The 20,760-nt window shown below is 36.0% G+C and overlaps 1 protein-coding gene across 7 annotated transcripts in view; it reads left to right on the top strand.

Annotated features, from left to right (window-relative positions):
* The window catches only part of DDHD1 (DDHD domain containing 1), a 109,008-nt gene that overhangs the window by 70,247 nt on the left and 18,001 nt on the right, over positions 1 to 20,760 (top strand). For all 7 annotated transcript variants that reach the window (XM_038544744.1, XM_038544747.1, XM_038544742.1 and 4 more), the window contains 4 exons: positions 1,113 to 1,219; positions 7,938 to 8,044; positions 15,931 to 16,193; positions 17,792 to 17,867. In XM_038544744.1, coding sequence (XP_038400672.1) covers positions 1,113 to 1,219; positions 7,938 to 8,044; positions 15,931 to 16,193; positions 17,792 to 17,867 — 553 coding nt within the window. The remainder of the gene's footprint in view (positions 1 to 1,112; positions 1,220 to 7,937; positions 8,045 to 15,930; positions 16,194 to 17,791; positions 17,868 to 20,760) is intronic.

The following is a 20,760-nucleotide window of genomic DNA, read 5'->3' as shown; positions in this document are numbered from 1 at the left end:
AATTTGGGGGAATAATAGAACTAGACTGTATCTTAATTGTGGTGGTACTAATCGTGAATCTATACCACTGACCCCAAAAAGGAAAAAAAAAAATTTGCTCTATCTTAATTTTTATTTATTTTTTAAAAGATTTTATTTATTTATTCACAATAGAAAGAGAGAAAGAGAGGCAGAGACACAAGCAGAGGGAGAAGCAGGCTCCATGCAGGGAACCTAACGTGGGACTCGATCCCGGGACCCCAGGATCACGCCCTGGGCCAAAGGCAGGTGCTAAACTGCTGAGCCATCCAGGGATCCCTCTATCTTAATTTTTATTTTATTTTTTATTTTTATTTTTTTTAATTTTTTTATTTATTTATGATAGTCTCACAGAGAGAGAGAGAGAGGCAGAGACACAGGCAGAGGGAGAAGCAGGCTCCATGCACTGGGAGCCCGATGTGGGATTCGATCCTGGGTCTCCAGGATCGCGCCCTGGGCCAAAGGCAGGCGCCAAACCACTGCGCCACCCAGGGATCCCTATCTTAATTTTTAAAATAAAACTTAAAAATTCATATTATGGGGAAGATGAGTGGAGGAATAGATGAAATAGGACAGGTCATGACTTGCTAATATTTGGAGCAGGATGATAGCATAGGAAGTCTTCATTGTACTGTTCTCTCTACCAAAGATTTTTATTTATTTATTTTTTTAATTTTAAGATTTTATTTTTTTATTCATGAGAGACAGAGGCAGACGGAGAAGCAGGCTCCATGCAGGGAGCCCGACGTGGGACTCGATCCCCGGTCTCCAGGATCACGCCCTGGGCTAAAGGCGGCGCTAAACCACTGAGCCACCTGGGCTGCCTTCTACCAAAGATTTTATGTATAGTTATTTAGGATATAATGTGAAAGCTTATAATATTTGAAATCATAGATGAGAAGTTTAGGGAAATAGCTTTGAAATGAAGGTTTCCTACTGTTATGAACCATTGCATGGTGTAACAATAATTGAAACATAATAGGATAAAGTTAGAAGCAAGTGGAAGTGGTATGATTAAAGACATTTTATACCATATAAATACATAGAAGAAGTTTCTCTGATAACATGTTTTTGTTTTTATTTTCTTTTTTTAGGATGAGAGAAGCTGCAAGAAAAATTGAAGAAAGGCATTTTTCCAACCATGCAACACATGTTGAATTTCTGCCTGTTGAGTGGCGATCAAAACTTACTCTTGATGGAGGTAAAGTTTGTTTAGAACTTAAATGATTTAGCCACTAGCAACGAAGTGTTGGTTGTTGGGAACAAAGTGTCTTTAATTTAGTTGTCTTGAGGTATACTCAGTCTTTGTTCTAGATTATTTAAGAAAATCTGTTGATTTTTTTTTTTTGATTTTTAAAATAATTGTCATATGTTGATTCGGATCACCATATAGGTTTCATAAGTAGCCCGGTTTTTGTGCATGGCTTCTGTAGATTGGGGATTTGGGGGCGTGGCGGGGAGCATGTGGAGGGAACAAAATACTGTCTAAAGTTTTTGAGAGAAAGTGATTTGTTGACACTAAAAACATTTGTTGTCCACAGTTCCATTTGAGCTTACATTTTCTTTCTAATAGTTTTCTTTTCCTATATTTGGAAGATAAAATCTCAGGTTTTTGGTTTCCTTTTAGTGGTTCCTGCATTCTCTGGGCTGGTGAATTATAATCTAGCATAGGGAAATTATACAGTATGTTTGTTTAAATAAAATCATTTTTGTTTGCTTCCTTATAAAGAGGTGTTAGCTAAAATATGCACAAAGTTGTGACCTTTTAATATTTAAACCATTAGAATAGCATGTTTCAGTTAGGTGATTTGCATAATCTGGAAAATGAGTGTTCTAGACACGATATCACTAGTGGAGCTTATACTATGTGCCTGGCACTCCATAGTTCATTTTGCATGGAGTTTCTCATTTAATTTCGCATATTTTTGTGAAATATACCTACTTTGTCAGTTATAGCTTATAAATCAAGATAGTATCCAAAGTTTTAACGAGTTGAAAAAAAAATACTAGTGACCAAAGAAGACTTCTCAGCAGCAGGAGCTCATATATAAGGTTCTAGTGTAGAAACACTATCTTTTGGACTTTTCCCATTTACCCAGATAAATTTTTCAGGCTACTCAAGAATGTAGACAACATGGTTGAATTAACATTTAATAAAACTGAATATCTAATATTCTATAAGGTTTAAACTACTGTGATAGACTATCAAAGGCGTGATAGTGAGTGAGAAAAACTAAAGTTAAAGCACCACTGTTTCTCTCTATTCTCAATACTTTTTTTTTTTTTTTTTTTTTTTAAATTCAGAGAGAGAGAGAGAGGCAGAGACACAGGCAGAGGGAGAAGCAGGCCCATGCAGGGAGCCTGATGTGGGACTCATCCCGGGTCTCCAGGATCACACCCCGGGCTACAGGTGGCGCTAAACCGCTGCGCCACCGGGGCTGCCCTATTCTCAATACTTCTGATACCAAAAGTATGAAGGTTTTTCCCCATACCAACCATTTCTCCATCCTGGGTGTCCTGTAATTTAACTCAGTTCTGTCACAAACTCTCCAGGGAGAGTGCAGTCGGATTAAGGACTCAGTCCCCAAGACTGCCCCCCCCCCTTCAGATGTAGTCAGACATTCCAGATTGTCACTAGTACTTCTGACGGACTAGCTATAAATTGGGGGAAGGGGTCCCTTTGACTCCATCCTAAGATTCAATAACTTACCAGATTCACAAAATGGCTCGCAAAACTTAAGGAAGCATTTACTTAGATTCACTAGTTTAAAACACATTTACTAATTTGAAAGAGTGTTAAGAAAGGCTGCAATAAAAAGCCAGGTGAAGAGCTATGTAGAGCAAGGTATGGGGAAGGGATACAGTAATTTCATATCTTGTCCAAGTGCGCCTTCCTTCCAGTACTAACATGGGTTTGCCAGTCTGGAGGCTCCCGAGACCCTGTTGTTGTTTAGAGTTTTTATGGAGGTTCTGCTATGTAGACACAATTGATTAAATCATTGGCAATTGACCTCAAGATCAATCTCAAGACCTTTACAGAGGTCAGGGGATGGTACAAAAAGTTCAACCCTCTAGTCACATGATTTCACATGATTGGTTTCTCTGTGAATCAGCCCCCATCCTCCAAGAATCACCTTACTAACACAAACTCAGGTGCAGTTGAAAGAGGCTTATTATGAATAATAAAAGATACTTCTTTCACCCCTCAGGAAATTATGAGGGTTTTAGGAATCCTGTGCCAAGAACCAGACAAAGACCAAACATGTTTCTTATTACAGTTGGTCCTTGAACAAAATATGTGTGGCGATGGGGGCACTGACCACCCCACACACAATCAAAATTTGCGTATAACTTTTGACTTTTCAAAATCTTAATGACTAATTGCCTACTGTTGACCAGAAGCCTTATTGATAACATAGTCAATTAACAAATGTTTTATGTTATGTGCTTATATACTGTATTCTGAGTAAAGTTAGCTAGAGAAAAGGAAGTGTTATTTAGGAAATCCTAAGAGGGCAACCCGGGTAGCTCAGTGGTTTAGCACCACCTTCAGCCCAGGGTGTGATCCTGGAGACCTAGGATCAAGTCCCATGTGGGGCTCCCTGCATGGAGCCTGCTTCTCCCTTTGCCTGTGTCCCTGCCCCCCGCCCCCCCCCCTCTCTGTGTGTGTGTGTATGTCTCTCATGAATAAATAAATACAATTAAAAAAAAATCATAAGGAAGAGAAACTGCATTTACAGTGCTATACTGTATTTATAAAAAAAAAAAAATCCATGTATGAATGGACCTGCACAGTTTAAACCCTTGTTGTACAGGGGTCAGCTGTATATCACAGTATTACAGAAGCCAGTCTCAAAGTTTGCATAATATGTGCTTCCATTTTTTTTTTAAACCTTTTTTTTTTTTTTTTTTTTTGTGATAGTCACACAGAGAGAGAGAGAGAGAGAGGCAGAGACACAGGCAGAGGGAGAAGCAGGCTCCATGCACCGGGAGCCCAACATGGGATTCGATCCCGGGTCTCCAAGATCGCGCCCTGGGCCAAAGGCAGGCGCTAAACCGCTGCGCCACCCAGGGATCCCGTGCTTCCATTTTTTTAAAAGATTCTATTTATTTAACAGAACATGAGCAAGACGGAGAAGCAGGCTCCTCACTGAGCAGGGAGCCTGATGAGGGGCCCAATCCCAGGATTCTGTGATCACAGCCTGAGCTAAAGGCAGATGCTTAACCAACTGAGCAGCTCAGACACCCTGTGTGCTTCCATTTATGTGACATCCTAAGAGAGGCAAAATTATAGAGACAGAGAACTGATTAGTGGTTACAGGGCTTAAGGGAGGGTTGTCTACACAGAATATACAAAAGAATCTACAGAAAAATTATTAGAATTAATAAGATTTTTTACAAGGTTGTGAAATAAAAGATCTATATGCAAAAATAACTGTATTTCTATATGCCAGCACAGACTATTCGAAGTAGCATAAATACAAGGTTCCTAGAAATCTAATAAAATATGTATATTTATATTAAAGATGAAAATAATTTAAAGGATACTAAGTACAACTTAAATTTTTACATAAGTACAACTTAAATATATACAAAGATCATTTTTGTAGATTGGATGGTTCAATATACTAGAGATATTATTTCTCCCAAACTGATCTATAGATTCCATGCACTTTCAATCAAAATCCCAATGGAGTTCCATAAAACTTGACAAGCTGATCCCAAAATTAATGTAGAAGATCAGAGGCCCAAAAATAGCCAAGATACAAAACAAGAGAGTGGAGAGGGTGTCAAATCCTTGTAGATAACTGAACTATTTTTTAACTTTTGTATATAAGATAATTTAGACTTAGATTGGCACAGGTTAGGTAAACAGATCAGTACACCAGACTGGAGACCCCTCATATGGATCTGTGTTTAGTTTGGAAACCTGGTTTATCATAGAGCCAGCATTACAGATCACAGGTGAAAGGATGGCCTGTCCCATAAATGGTGCTTAGTAACCAGTTATCCTGTAGAGAGAAAAGTGAAAATCATTTCTACCTCACATTCCAGAAGATCAAACATTTAAGCCAGGGCTTTAAAATGTATTACAGAAAAAAAAAAAAAAAAAAAAAATGTATTACAGGGCAGCCCCGGTGGCTCAGCAGTTTAGCGCCGCCTGCAGCCCAGGGTGTTATCCTGGAGACCCGGGGACGAGTCCCACATCGGGCTCCTTGCATGGAGCCTGCTTCTCCCTCTGCCTGTGTCTCTGCCTCTCTCTCTCATAAATAAATAAATAAATCTTAAAAAAAAATAAAATAAAATAAAATAAAATGTATTACAAAAAAAAATATGACACAAAAACACAACTATAAAGTAACATGGATAAATTGATTAGATTGAAATTAAGAACTTCTTTTTCGCAGTAGCATAAAAAAGACAAGCCACAGGGACACTTGGGTGGCTCAGTGGTTGAGCGGCTGCCTTTGGCTCAGGGCACGATCCTGTGGTCCCGGGATCAAGTCCCACATAGAGCTACCCATGGAGAGCCTGCTTCTCCCTCTGCCTATGTCTCTACCTCTTCCTCTCTGTGTGTCTCATGAATAAATAAATTTAAAAATAAAAAATAAAAAATAAAAATAAAAAAAAAGAAAGATAAGCCGCAAATGGAAAAGATGTTGCAACAGAACAACAGATATAACCACCAAAGTCTAATATCCAGAATAAAGAATAGGAAACCTAAATGGAGATAGGCAGACACACACATACACATGTGTGTGTTATAATATATTTAATTTACAATTTCATATATAAAATGTACATTCTCTAGCAATCAAGGAGATGCAAATTAAACCACCATGAAATACCTTTAAGTCATCAGTTAGGAAAAAATTTAAGAAAGTGGTGATACCAAATGTTGGTGAGGATATACAGCACTTATGATTCTCATTGACTATTGATGGAAATGTGAATTGGTACAATCACTTTGGAAGATGGTTTGACATATTCTTGTAACGGTGAATGTGAGTGTGCCCTGTGACACAGTAGTTTCACTCCTAGATGTATATATACTAAAGAAACTCCTACACATGTGCACCAAGAGACATACAACAGTGTTAGGAGAATAGTTTATATTAGCAAAAACTAAAAACAACCCAAATGTCTTTCAAAGGAAAATGAGTACGTTGATAGATATATGTGAAATAGTATATAGCAGTGAAAATGAGTGGGTTATAGCTATATGGCTCAACATCAGTGAATCTCAGAAGCATAGTATTGGGCCATATGAGCCATGGGCAGTAACTCAATTTACATAGTATTCAGAAACAGACAAAATGAAATAAAATATTTATGCTCTGGCACATAATAAATGCTCTAGAATTGGCTAAAATTATTAATATTAATGAACATGTAGTCTATAAAGCAAGAGTATAGCACAAACTTCTCATTGGTAGTTACTTAGGGAGAGGCATGTGATCATTTAGCATTATGCTGTGAGTTTTAGAGATACTGGCAATATTTTTAAGCTAGGTGACAGAAACATGTTTTCCCATATATAAATTATTCTTTCAGATGCATGTATATATTAAATATCTTCTTTGTATGTATGTGTATTTCACAGTAAAAACTTTTTTTGGGAAATGTATTAAAATGGCATTTAAGTTCTTTGTATCAGCATGGTAGTCACGTCTATCACTTTTACAATTTAAAAATAGGCATAGGCTATAAATGTGTTATGCTACCCACATCCTTTACATCTTTGAAAAGACTTCTAGCTTTTGCTTGAGTCATTGTCTTCCAGTCGTTACTAGACTGTATTAAAGTAGGGGATGAATAAAAACAATTCAGTGAAAAACTGGAAGATAAACTACGCTAGACTAAAAATATAAGCTTTGTCCTGCCCACCTTGTTCTTTCATATTATGATATTCATCCTTATATAGGGCTTCTTTGTATTTCTGTAAGAAATTCAAAGTTTCCTGCATCTCTGATCACTTTATTAGGTGTTTCCTAGAATATGCTTCCCACGGTAGAATTTTCACGGGTTAGCTGTAATCCAGGAATGCTGAGTTGTTTGCAGTGCAGTGTAGTGTACATGACTTTCTTTTTTCAAAAGTGAATTATACCAACTTTATCATATTTACATATTTGTAATTTGGCAGCTCTTGCCCATAGGATCTTGGGTTCACTGAAGAGAGATATATGTAACGTGTAGGAAGTGTAGGGAAACTTTTTAATTTGTTACTGGGGGGCGCCTAGGTGGCTCAGAGGTTGAGTGTCTGCCTTTGGCCCAGGGTGTGATCCTGGAGTCCCAGGATCGAGTCCCACATCGGGCTCCCTGCATGGAGCCTGCTTCTCCCTCTGCCTGTGTCTCCGCCTCTCTCTCTTTCCCTGTTTCTCATGAATAAATAAATACAATCTTTAAAAAAATAATAATAATTTGTTACTGGTTTGCCACTGGTGGCGGTGGGCATTCTATATGGGTATTGCCAGGCCCAAAGTACAGAGGCCAAGGAAGAAGAGAAAGGAAACAGAGAAACAGGTACAGGAAGAGTAAGATCGGATCCCTTAACACTTGTTCAAGAATACAGATGGCCTGGTTTTGCTCTGAGTACCCCTGATTGTCATGCAAAAGCCAATATATAGGGAAAAAATGATAAATCTTTACAGATTTGATCATGGCTTTCATCCTTAATGTTCCTTTTCTTCCCATGTTCCCTTTAGTCTTTTACTGTTTGTGGGTTTGGTTTGGTTTGGGGTTTTTTTTGCAACATTTTGTAAGAAGGGAAGTTTCATTAGATCCAAAGCCACTCTTGAATATGTAAATGTGAACTTAAAGACCCGTTGTTTTGGAGAATGTAATTTTTTCACAATTTATTTTTTCCCTAAAACAAAGATCTTCTATAAGTTTAATATTTTCTTTTTTTAAATTTGTAGACACTGTTGATTCCATTACTCCAGACAAAGTACGAGGTTTAAGGGATATGCTGAACAGCAGTGCAATGGACATAATGTATTACACTAGCCCACTTTATAGAGATGAAGTAAGTATCTTGATTATCTTGTTGCTGTTGCGTATTTTTTTTAGAGCACTTTTTTTTTACAAGCAAATGATAATTTATAGGAATCCATTAACCTCTAAATAGCCTGTATTTAATAGTAAATTTAATTATCTTCAAACTACACATTAATAAAATGGATAATATTGGAAGTAGGAAATTGGTTAATAAACAGCTCTTTGAAATATACCAGTTTTCATAAATTGATTAATTATATCTACAATTACTGTCCTCACAAAAAAGTTAGACGCTTAAGAAATTTCAAGTTTTTTGTTTGTCAAAGACTTGCTTTTATAGTGTCATTTCTATAGTGGATTCCTCTAGTTCTTAATTAATAATGTTGCTGATGCATCACAGAAATAACCCTGGGGGGTTGGGTAAGAGTAAAACTTTATTCAGGGGGATGAGAGACTACTGAATACATGTTGTCACTTTGTTGGTAAGAAAAAAAGAATTGTTTCATAGGAATAACCTTATTAATTACCTAACGTGTTAGCTTGTCTAAATCTCATAAAAACCGTATGAGGTAGATATAATTCGTATCCTCATTCAAAAGATGAAGAAACTGATACAAAGAGTAGTTACCAGTAGAGTTGCTCTGTGTTGTTCTAAGCCAATTCATTTCCGATTCTGTTCATTAAGAACAGAATATCCCTCACTTCGCTCAGGATATCCCTTGCATATGTACAGAAGTATGTTAGGTTAATTGCCACAGAACTTCCTTCTCTTTGGGCTGCCATTCCCTCAGGATTTTTCCGCCATTCCTTTCTATATCCCCTCATTGTCATATACCAGTATGGGGCAAAGTCTGCTTTGTTCTGACTGATAACAGTATAAGAAAGTACAATAAACAATAAAAACAGTAAAAACAATCTATACAGGGCTTCATTCTAGCCCAACAGGGAAGGCCTGGCTCATGAAGTAGAATACTAATAATATACATGTTCATAGTCGTTTATAGTTTATGTTGGGCATCGTTGGATATACGCCCTAAAGATTAGGAAATTGAACAATAAGTATTGCAAGTGAAATCAGTAAGAGAGGGAGAAAAGGAAAGAGAATGGCTGAAAGCATGTAACACACACTCATAAACCATAAGTATACCTTATAGACACAGATATATGGTTGGTAGTATTTCTAAGAAGGTATCCTGAACGTTTAAGGGTAAAATGTACTGAGGCACATCCTCCAAACTAATAAGAGCTTTTTTTAAAAAAAGTAAATTGACATTAATAACAGGAAAATCTGGAAAGAGAAAAGTAATCAGTTTCTATTTTACTCTCATATCTCCAGAAATAGTTATCTACAGAATGGAATTGAATAAAACATATTCAGTAGAAAGAAGGAACTGATAGCTAAGATAAATGAAATAGACAACACGCAGAGTGGTGGGTTTTTGTTTGTTTGTTTCTTAAGATTTTATTCACTCATTTGAGGGAGGGGGTACAGAAGGAGAAGCAGGCTCCCCAGCTTCCCACTGAGCAGGGAAATGGGGCCAATTGCAGGACCCTGAGATCAGGACCTAAGTGGAAGGCAGACACAGATGCTTAACCAACTAAGCCACCCAAGCTCCCCAAGAACACCCAGTGTTTTAAATTAGTTTGTCTTTTAATCCATTTGAATTTTGTGGAAAAAGCACCAGAGAACTTGTGGCTGCGATTCATCATCATTCTTGAGCAGTGTTTCCCAAACATCCTTAATTAAAACAGTTACTTGGGGTACTCATTAATGGTAGAGACAAAAAACAGCCTCATAGAAGTCATTGGAATTGAAGGTATTCATGTGAATTTATGATTTTGAAAATCATAAATGTGTGTATATGTAAGTATATATTTAAGTGTATATATGTATATATACATGTATATATTTCCCACCTGTGTACATTGTAAAGGCCAAGAAGCAAAGAAACCTCAGTGTGATGAGCACATCTAGCAACCAGATCTCTGTCTCTAGTCCTGTTGTTACCCTCTGAGAAGAACTAGGCTTCCATCAATTATATAAGGACAATATAATGAGTTATAAATCACTGAAAAATTCATAATTCGTATCAATTACAAAGAAGCAAATGGAAGAGAAAGCCTCTATGCTTATAGTAAATGCCAAGGGCTTTCTGAAAACTCAAGGGAATGCCAGAGGAAAATCCTCATTTTGTAGCTATAGTAGTAGGATTAGGTAAAAGAGCCTTGGGCAAGATTTGTCAGTGAGTGCTAAATTGAGGATATTATTTTGATGGGGAATAGGATATTTTCATAGTCTTAAAGTATATCCTCATAAACTGCTTATTTAAAAAAAAAAAAAAAAGAGCAGGTATAGAGTGGAGAAATTAGGCAACACCTTTCCTGGCTGTTCCTGAGGGACACTCAGAGGACACAGCATCATTTATGCAGTCATTAGGAAACATCAAGCAAACACAGAATGAAGAAGTTCAAATAAAGTAAGAATGGGACTGTGTTCTTTTCAAATGTAAATACCGTGAAAGACAAGAATGGCTGGAGGAGGCTAAAAAGACACCTAGCTCAATCCAACATCTGTCTCATCCTAGACCATAATCTGTACTAGATGTTATTAGATCATCTGACGAGATGTGGATGGTAGGTCAAATTAGATTGAAATGTTGGGACGCCTGGGTGGCTTAGCGGTTGGGCGTCTGCCTTCCGCTCCAGGGCATGATCCTGGAGTTCCGGGATCGGGATCGGGTTCGGGATCGGGATCGAGTCCCGCATCGTGTTCCTGCGGGGAGTCTGCCTGCTTCTGCCTCTGCCTCTCTCTGTGTGTCTCTCATGAATAAATAGATAAATCTTTAAAAAAAAAAAATTAGATGAAATGTTATATAATGTTATATAAGTTTTTGAAGTTCATTACTACACTCTGAGTGTGGAAGAGACTATCCCTAGTCTTAGGAAATATACACTGGAGTATTTAGGGGGTAAAAGACAATGACATATGTAATATATCCTCAAATGGTTCACCAAAAAATGTACATGATTGTGTGTGCTATAGAATAGAAGGAATGATAAACAGGATAAAAAGCTAACAATAGATAAACCTTTGGTAAAGGATATATGGATGATATTTGTAGTTTGGGCTTTTTTGCAACATTTTTAAACTCGAAGTTATTTCCAGGTAAAAAGTTAGAAAAAGGAAATGAGGAAATAATGGTTTCCAAGGTCTCCCCGCCCCCCTGGAAATTCTGATTCAGTGGATCTGAGGTGGAGCCTGTGAATTTGTGTTTTTTAACAGTTCCGCAGGTGATACCATCAGGGAAATTTGGGAAACATTGCTTAAGGTATTGTGAAAAACAAAAGAAAACTTAGTAAGAAGCAGGCAAAAATTGTTCTTAATTTTAAAAAAGGAAAGCTGATTTGCAAATCAAAACTCATTTAGCACAGGGTGATGTTACCCATTCTAGATTAATTATTTTTAAACAGTGTACGTTTCCTAAGGGAAGAAGTGATAAATAGCAGCAATCAGGACTTCTTTAGGATTATATCATGCCTGTTGAATGAACCTTGTTTGGTTTACTTGATAGGCATATGAAAGAGCCTTTTTATCCCTTTCACTCAGCCTTTGGAATTAAAATAGATGCCCTTCAAAACCTGCCATTTAACTATCTGTGTGACCTTAGATGAAACTTCTCACTTGTTCAGCTTCCTCACTTATAAAATGGACACAGGGTACCTACCTGATAACGGGTGTCGTGAGGATTAAGGATGTAATGTATATATAAAGTTTCCAGTACAATTCCTCCTCTTTAGAGTCTCCAGTTGTGATTAATTATATATCTGTCTTTATGTATTTCAAGGTCTCTCATTAAAGAAAAGAAAGGAATAGACTTATTCTGTTAACTCTAGAAAGTGAATAAGGATCAGTGATAGAAAATATGGAACATGTTTGTTTACTAATGAAGAACTTTGTAACTAAAGGTGTCTTAAAAAAGAAATGTCTCAAGGGAAAAAATTGTAAATAATGTGATGGATTTTAACTAAACTTATTTATAACGATCATTTCACAATATATACATATATCAAATCGTTATGTTGTACATATACAATGTTATGTGTCAATTATATCACAATAAACTGGAAAAAAGTTTTTAAAAACCAAAAGTATCCACTTTAGAGTAGAGATACTCACTGGAGTGGATGCTGAGTGATTTACTCAGAGATGCCACTGAAGGGACTCCTACCTTCACAGCAGTTTAAATTAGATAATCTCTTTTAATTCCCCTTTCACTGAAGATTGTGAGATACTCCTGGGAGGACCCTAATCAGTGATTGTGCCAGTAATCATTAAAAAGCCCATAGTTAAGGGAAAAGTTTTGTGTGTCAATTAGTACTTTTCAGGTCTTACTTTCCAACGACCGATTAAAAAAAGGAAACTAATCCTGACTATAGAGATATCATCAGAGAGCCTTTGGCCCTTGTTTTAATTCTGAATAAAGTAACATGAAAAATCCAGAGAAAGCAATGACATCTTGTGTACATCTGAACTCTCTTTCCAGTGATTTTTAAAACTGAAGAATTTTAAAGAGAATGGTCATGGCCATCTCTTGTCAGTGTTCCTTGAAGAATCATTCAACTGATGTATATGACTAAAACTCTCTAAATTTCTTTTTCTCATTAAAATTTCCTGAAACAGGGAGAAGGACAAAGAAGGACTAATATTTTTCAGCCATACTTTATGTGTTTGGATTTTCTCTGGAAACTGCTGGCTTTTTTCCTTTTGGGTTGATTTTTTTCATAAATTTTAACTTGTAAGCAGCAGTTCTGAGAACTAAAAACTTTTAAGCTTTTGAAAAGCCATCAATTTGCCTACCACGTAAGAGATTAGCTGACTTGATTGGATAATATTGTAGAGCTAGTAAAATTAATATCACAGGGTATATCATTAATCTTCATATATCTCAAATGAATATACTTGGTCACAAAGGGATCATAGCTGGGAAAATATAATTGGATCAGCGAGGAGAAGGAGGAAAAAAAAGCCCTAATTAGACTAGACTTTTTGTACACAAAATAGAGATGGATTTCTCCTTTTGCTGCTGACTGAGTGATTTATAAAACCATTTTGAGGTAGTATACAACTGTTTAAAACTTGGCTTTTAAAATCATAATGTTTTAGAACACAAACATTCCTGTATATGTAAGTTATGGACAAAATTTAAAAATGCTACCAGGGAACCCTGGGTGGCACAGCGGTTTAGCGCCTGCCTTTGGCCCAGGGCACGATCCTGGAGACCCAAGATCGAATCCCACGTCGGGCTCCCGGTGCATGGAGCCTGCTTCTCCCTCTGCCTATGTTTCTATCTCTCTCTCTCTCTCTCTCTCTGTGTGACTATCATAAATAAAAATTTTTTTAAAAAAAATTTAAAAAATTAAAAAAAATTTAAAAAATAAAAACGCTACCATATCTAGATTTATTCTCATAAGGAAACATGAAGACCACTTCTGTTCAAGTACATGATTATTAAAACAGATGAAAGCATCAGGTCTTCAGAAACTGTCCATTCTGTATTTCATTCCACCGTGAAGTATTTTAACATCAAATAGACTTTCTCTGTCTTAGATAATCTTTTACCCTTGTTTTATTATCCATATAATGATTGCTGAAGTATTGCATATAATGAGAAATGCTTTAAAATTTTTTGATACGAATTAGGTTAATCACTGATAGAGATACTGGTAGACCTTTTCCCTTTTTTTCAATTTTTAAATTTTAATGAGGAGGTGGTATTCTGAAACAAAAAGATTGCCAGAGTACATATTTGTCTTTTAGTGTTGCTAGATTTATGTGGTGTGAGTCTTAAAATTAAGAACTTCAAAAGTAAGAACTATTAACAAATGTTGCTTTCGAAGGAATTTATCTGTAAGTTAGCTTTTGCTGCACCTCCTTTCATGTAGATTATAAATCAAGAAAAATACAAATTTTAAGAGTTACTTGATATTCTTGTCAAAGCCACGTCCAAAGCATTACACTGTAGCTCCCTTTGAGCAGAACCTGTAATCTATATCATACTGCATACTCCTCAAACTGTATTGACTGGAATTATCTACAACCCACGTCTTAGAAGGTTTTTATATGCATTTGCCACTAAGGCAGTAAAATGCGGTGTCTAGAACTGCTGAATCAGACACTCTGGAATGGAGCCTAGCAATCTGTCTTTAACAAGCCCTCCATGTGATTCTGATGCACTTTGAAAGTTGGAGTTGGCTTTTCCCAAGAAAAAAATTAAAATGTCCAGTTAAAATAAAACCTTTGCATTTCTCCCTAGAGAAAAGGTGGCTTATCACCCTTTCACATTGCTAGCAGCTCCTCCTGTTCTTCTCTTCCTTAATTGGCTGAATGTATCTCATCAGACCCAACACATGCTTTTGGTAGCTTTAAGCAGTCCTCAGTATTGTATTGTAGAATTCCTCGGTGCCAACAATCAAGAGAGAGCACCATGCCTTCATTCATGTCACTGCTAATCCTGCCAAGCACGAATGCTCAAATGATTTTCAGCAGGTAGAAAATGTTCAGTAAAATCTAGTGGAAGCTAGTTTCCTCTTGAGACGAAATAACAAAACTGAAAATAGAAGTAATGTATAAGCAATATTTGTATGTCAGAGTAGCAGCTGGCATATTAAGTACTGAAATGAGGAATTAAATTAATGTCAAGCAGGAAGTTTATAATCAAATAGTAGCAAGCAATGATAGGAAGAGGAGAGGAAGGACTGCCTTAAAACTTAGGTCAGGGCCCAGTATGGGTTGTATAATAAGCAAACATATTTTTCTGCCTTTATGGAATATTTCAGTTAATATTTAATAAAGCTAAATTTCAAAGGAAGAAGTTTTACAAAGAAAAATTACTTAAGATACTTCCACATTGCTAACCTTAAGCCTTAAAAAGTCCTGCTTTCCATCCACACACAATTTTTTACTCATCCATATTGCCAACTTAATGGGAATTTTGGAATATTGAATAGATCAACAGTAGCTTTCTTTTCAATCATACAGTGGTCTTTCATTACATTATTCTTGTCTAAATGCATGATGTAATAATATATATGTTAGCACACTTGTTAGCATAAACTCAGATATTCTTTTTGTAAAATTTACTATAGCTCAAAACTGTAAGGTATAAAAACTTAGAATAGCATATGAGTAAGTTTCAATGAAGGGAAAATTTGAAGGGACTCTTTGGAAGTCTTACTGGAATCTGCATGGAACTTTTTTTTTAAATCTCTGAAACTGCTTGCTCATATAGTTGGTTTAAAGATGGTGAAGGGACGCCTGGGTGGCTCAACAGTTGAGTATCTGCCTTTGGCTCAGGGCATGATCCTGGAGTCCTGGGATCGAGTCCCACATCAGGTTCCCTGCATGGAGCCTGCTTATCCCTCTCTTCCTGTGTCTCTGCCTCTTTCTCTGTGTCTCTCATGATTCATAAGTAAAATCTTAAAAAAAAAATAAAGATGGTGAAAAGATGCCTGCCTTTATTCTTTTTTTTTTTTTTAAGATTTTTATTTATTAATTCATGAGAGACAGAGAGAGAGGCAGAGACACAGGCAGAGGGAGAAGCAGGCTCCGTGCAGGGAGCCAGACATGGGACTTGATCCTGGATCTCCAGGATCACAACCTGGGCTGTAGCACTAAACCGCTGAGCCACCCCGGCTGCCCCCTGCCTCTTTATTCTTTAATGATGAAATGGATTACACCTTATGTATTCTTTTCTTCATTCTCTGCAAGGTTTTGAAGCACCTGAGTTAACTTTAATGAACTAGGTATATTTGACCAGTAATGTCTGTTTTTCTTTCTTCATGTATTTGAGTTTAGAAATAAAGTTTATAGCAAAGTCAGTGATTAACATGATAATGTTTTCTTATTTCAAACAGCTAGTTAAAGGCCTTCAGCAAGAGCTGAATCGATTATATTCCCTTTTCTGTTCTCGGAATCCAGACTTTGAAGAAAAAGGGGGTAAAGTCTCAATAGTGTCACATTCTTTGGGATGTGTAATCACTTATGACATAATGACTGGCTGGAATCCAGTTAGACTCTATGAACAGTTGCTGCAGAAGGAAGAAGAGCTGCCTGATGAACGATGGATGAGCTATGAAGAACGACACCTGCTGGATGAACTCTATATAACAAAGCGACGGTAAAATACCCTAATCTCTTAAAAGCGTTTTAAAAGTCTTCGTGGAATTACTGGACTTCTTACGAGAACACTGTAAGATTTTCATGATAAAAACATTATTCAGAGTGTAAAGATTTTTAGATAACAAAACTAGAGACAGTTTTTTTAATTTTCATGCCAATTATATGTGTGTTCCAGTAGCACAAAATAAATTATTTTGTCATCATCTCCTTTTTCCTTCCATCTCTTCTTTACAATTTATTAGGAGTGAAATCTAAATCTTACTCTGAGCTGAGTCACCACACAGAATCCTTATTGAAAATGTTTATCAGTTTATAATCCTTTATAGTTTTTACTAATCTTAGAGATGGGCCTTTGTCTTTCTCATTATTCTGAAAATAATTTAAAAACCCTTTCTTTCTTGGCAAATAAATTTTTTCACAGATTTACAGTTATTCAATCACTCACAAGTGATCCTGTTGTCTTGGATCAGATCCTCCCTATACTGTCTTAGAATTCTTTAACACATTCCTATCTTCATTTATAGTCATGTGCTCTATTCTATGTCCTCAATGCATCCCATCAATTCTAATAGAATAGTGGAAAGTCACTGATTTGGGTAGTTAGCATCACATAAAAACAAAATATAGTTGACTAAAACATTTATTCAGGAAGCCTCGGATTTGTTTTAGTCTTATAGAAGTTGACTAAAGATTTCATTTAGAATCTTATTAAGTACCATGGACTAGATATATAAATTTTATAGTGTCAAAATAATTGATAGTTTGGAAAGAAAAATATAGTAAGCCTCAGGGTAGCAGTAAAAAAAATAATAATAAACAGGTTTAGAAAATGAACTACAGGGGCGCCTGGGTGGCTCAGTTGGTTGAGCGTCTTGCCTTTGGCTCGGGTTGTGATCCCAGGGTCCTGGGATTGAGCCCCGCATCGGGCTCCCTCCTCAGTGGGGAGTCTGTTTCTCCCTCTCCCTCCCCCCACCACTCATGTTCTCTCTCTCTCATAAATAAATAAAATCTTTAAAAAAAAAAAAAAAAGAAAATGAACTATACCTTAAAAAACTTAGCTGTGTAATTTACTAAATATAAGTAGATACAGAACATTGTATGGGAAAAAATTGAAATAATGCATATGTTCATCAGCACAGATGGATTAATAAACTGATATGTTTGAAGAACAGTTAAACAGCTGTTAACAGAGATTGAAATAGAACAGGAGGCAATGAAATGAAAAGACCTTCAAGATTCATTATTGAGTTAAAAAAAAAAAGACCTAGAATATGGTGTATATGATATGAACATTCATATGACTTTTTATTTTTTTAAGTATATTTGTGCTTGTCTATCTTTGCCTCACATTTTCCTGAAGGATCCTCCCCAAAAGCTATTAACAGCAGTTATTATGAAGAGTAAGGCTACTTTTACTAATCATTTTATAAGTGCTTATAGCAGGTACATTTATTTATTAAATACTGTCAATAAGGATTAATTTGAGGGATTGGATAATGGGGTCATCATTTTCTTCTTTATACTTTAGTGAGATAGTAAGCATCTAATATTTATGGAATTATAAACATTACTACATAATCTCATACTGCTTTCTAGGCTGAGAGAAATAGAAGAACGACTACATGGATTGAAGGCATCATCCATGACACAAACACCTGCCTTAAAATTTAAGGTAAGAAAAGAGAGATGAGATTTTTATTTTTTATCTCAATTTCTTTTCAGACATCATTTGAAGTATGACATTAGCATTCAAGTGAAATCTGAATTTTCCTTTCAAATGAATATGTATTAAACACACACTGTATGTTGGACATTGCTAGTTTTGGGGTTCTACAAGGAAGAATGGACAAGATGGTTCCCCAACCCACAGGATCTGGAACATAGTGCTAATAGTACTATTAGCAGTGTATAGAATGATATATACACAAGAGAGGGGTTGTAATTTTGTCTGGAAAGGTTTACAAAGGAATGACATTTGTACTTGATCTCAGTAAATCAGATATTGCCAAGTGAAGGAAAGGAGAAATATTCTGTATAAAAGAAACAGCATAACAAAAGTGTGGAGGAGTATGACTTCCAAGAAACATGAAATAATCTCAAGTAATGGAAAGAGAAAAAGAGAGACAGATCTAGAAATATTTAGCATATAGAATTAACAAACTTTAGTGACTAGCTAGTTCTGGATGACAAGAAGCATAAGTAGAAGTATATCAGTGATGATTTTAAGAATGGAAAGCTGGCATTTCATTCAAATAGCAGTCTATGACAAAAGCACAAGATGGGACATATATGATTGGTTTAGAACATACAAAACAGTTTAACTAGAATGTATAGGATTCAGGGCAAGGGCTGCAGGATAGCAGGAAGAGCTAGAAATAAAGAACTTATATTTGATTGGACAATGGGAAACTTTTCAGGATTTTTGAGCACCAGAATGAAGTTGTTGAAAGCAGTGGTTTAGAAATATAAAAAGTGACAGAGAGATGGTGACATTGACCTGATGGTTGAAAAGGACACAGCCTATAGCTGAATAACAAATAACTTGCTTGCAATGTTAAGTGGAGCATGGTATAAATTCCCTAATACTCATTTCCTTGAGAATGTATACCCAGGGATTGTGTACCATATTATCTCATCTTGAAATCTCTTAATCACAGGAACTTTAATATACAGGCTAAGTAATGGAATGATGCAGAAATTTTTTTTTTGAGCAGTAAGAATTTTCTTACTGAGTCTATATGACTTATAATGTTTTCTTTTTAAACTTTAACATACGTAATAGCCATATGGTAAAGTTAAACTTTAACATACGTAATAGCCATATGGTAAAGTTAAACTTATATTAAAAACCATAGGGGATCCCTGGGTGGCTCAGCGGTTTAGCACCTGCCTTTGGCCCAAGGCATGGTCCTGGAGACTCAGGATCAAGTCCCATGTTTGGCTTCCAGCATGGAGCCTGCTTCTCCCTCCTCCTGTGTCTCTGCCTCTCTCTCTTTCTCTCTCTCTCTCTCTCTCTCTCATAAATAAATAAATCTTTAAAAAATAGTAATAAAAAATAAAAACCATACAAACATGGTCTTTGGAGTCATCTTCACCTGGAATTTGAGTTCCATCTCTACCACCATGATTATATATAATCAATGTTTTAAATATGTAGAATTGATCTGATAGAAAAAGTAAACTCTTTTATTTGAAGCCCTTGGTTTTTGTTTTGTTTTTTTTTTTAACGGGAAAGTTGAGTATGATCCACCAAGTGTATTAGGTTCTCAAAATTCAGTATCATATTACTAGAACATATACACTATTATTGGGTATTCTTCTAAAATATAGTCATATATAGTCTAATAATATGGGTTTTAAATTATTTAATTACTCCTAGAAAAAAATACAGAAATCTGAAATTTAAAAAGGAATATCTGATGAATTGGCAAATATGTAGAACTCCAGAGATCTAAGAGGAACAAAAGTCTTTCTTTGCCTGTTAACCAATGGATGGATTTACTTTCAGAATACATGTGTTAAATCTGTTGTAGGTGACCACTGAACTTAAAAAAGAAAAGGAAAAAAAGAAACTATTGTCAAAAACTGGTCTTAGAGAGCGGGAAACTTTGCTTCTGATCATGAAGCTCTGCTACTATCTGGTTATGTAATGTTAGCCAAATCATTTAACATCTTAAATTCATCTGTTTATTCCTCTCTGGACAAGGAGGTTAGACTACATGTCTAAACCTCTTTTTCACTCTTAAAATTCTTTGATGGTTGTAATAGCATTAAAGTAGTCATTATTCCTATAATGATTACTTGGTGTGTTTGTCAATGAAACCGCATATCAGTCATAAAAGAAAGAAAAGTTATTTATTCCACGGATGTAGCAATTTAACAAACATTTATGAAACACCAGACCAAAGCATAAAGTTTTGCTAGGGTGTATGTGTATATACGTGTGTGTATTAAGCAGAAAGGATTTACCAAAAAAAAGAAAAAGAAAAAGAAAAAGAAAGAAAGAAAGGATTTACATAGCTTCTCTTCTATCTCAACTATTTTTATATCTTTCTCTAGCCTTTATTATTTTAATTATATTTATCCTTTCAAAATTGGTATTTTTATCTGTGTCACTACTATTTCTATAGTTTTAATAACACAAGTTAATTTTCTTCAGCCTTCAGACATGCTGAAGCTACCAGTCCTTTAAAAACAAACAAAAACTGGGGTGTCTGGGTGGCTCAGTCGGTTAAGCTCTGCCTTCAGGTCAGGTCATGATTCCAGGGTCCTTGGATCCAGCCCCACATCAAGCTCCCTGCTCAGCAGAGTTTGCTTCTCCTTCTCTCTCTGCCCCACTCCCTCCTCATGCTGTCTCACTTGCACACTCCCGTGCTTGCTCTCAAATAAAATCTTTTAAAAAAATAAAAACTTTCTCATATCTTTAATATAAAGGTACCATTTTCAAAATGTATTATATTCATTCATTTGGAAAAAAGAATCACTTCAGAGGCAGTGGGAGAAGAGATTAAAGGTGCATAAAATTGGAGCCAGGGACAAGTATAGTTACAATATAGCTACAGTGC

The sequence above is a fragment of the Canis lupus genome, chromosome 8, assembly GCF_011100685.1.
Source record: "Canis lupus familiaris isolate Mischka breed German Shepherd chromosome 8, alternate assembly UU_Cfam_GSD_1.0, whole genome shotgun sequence".
NCBI lineage: Eukaryota > Metazoa > Chordata > Mammalia > Carnivora > Canidae > Canis > Canis lupus.
Note: the sequence above shows the minus strand (reverse complement) of the source record. Positions and strands in the feature narration are given on the sequence as shown.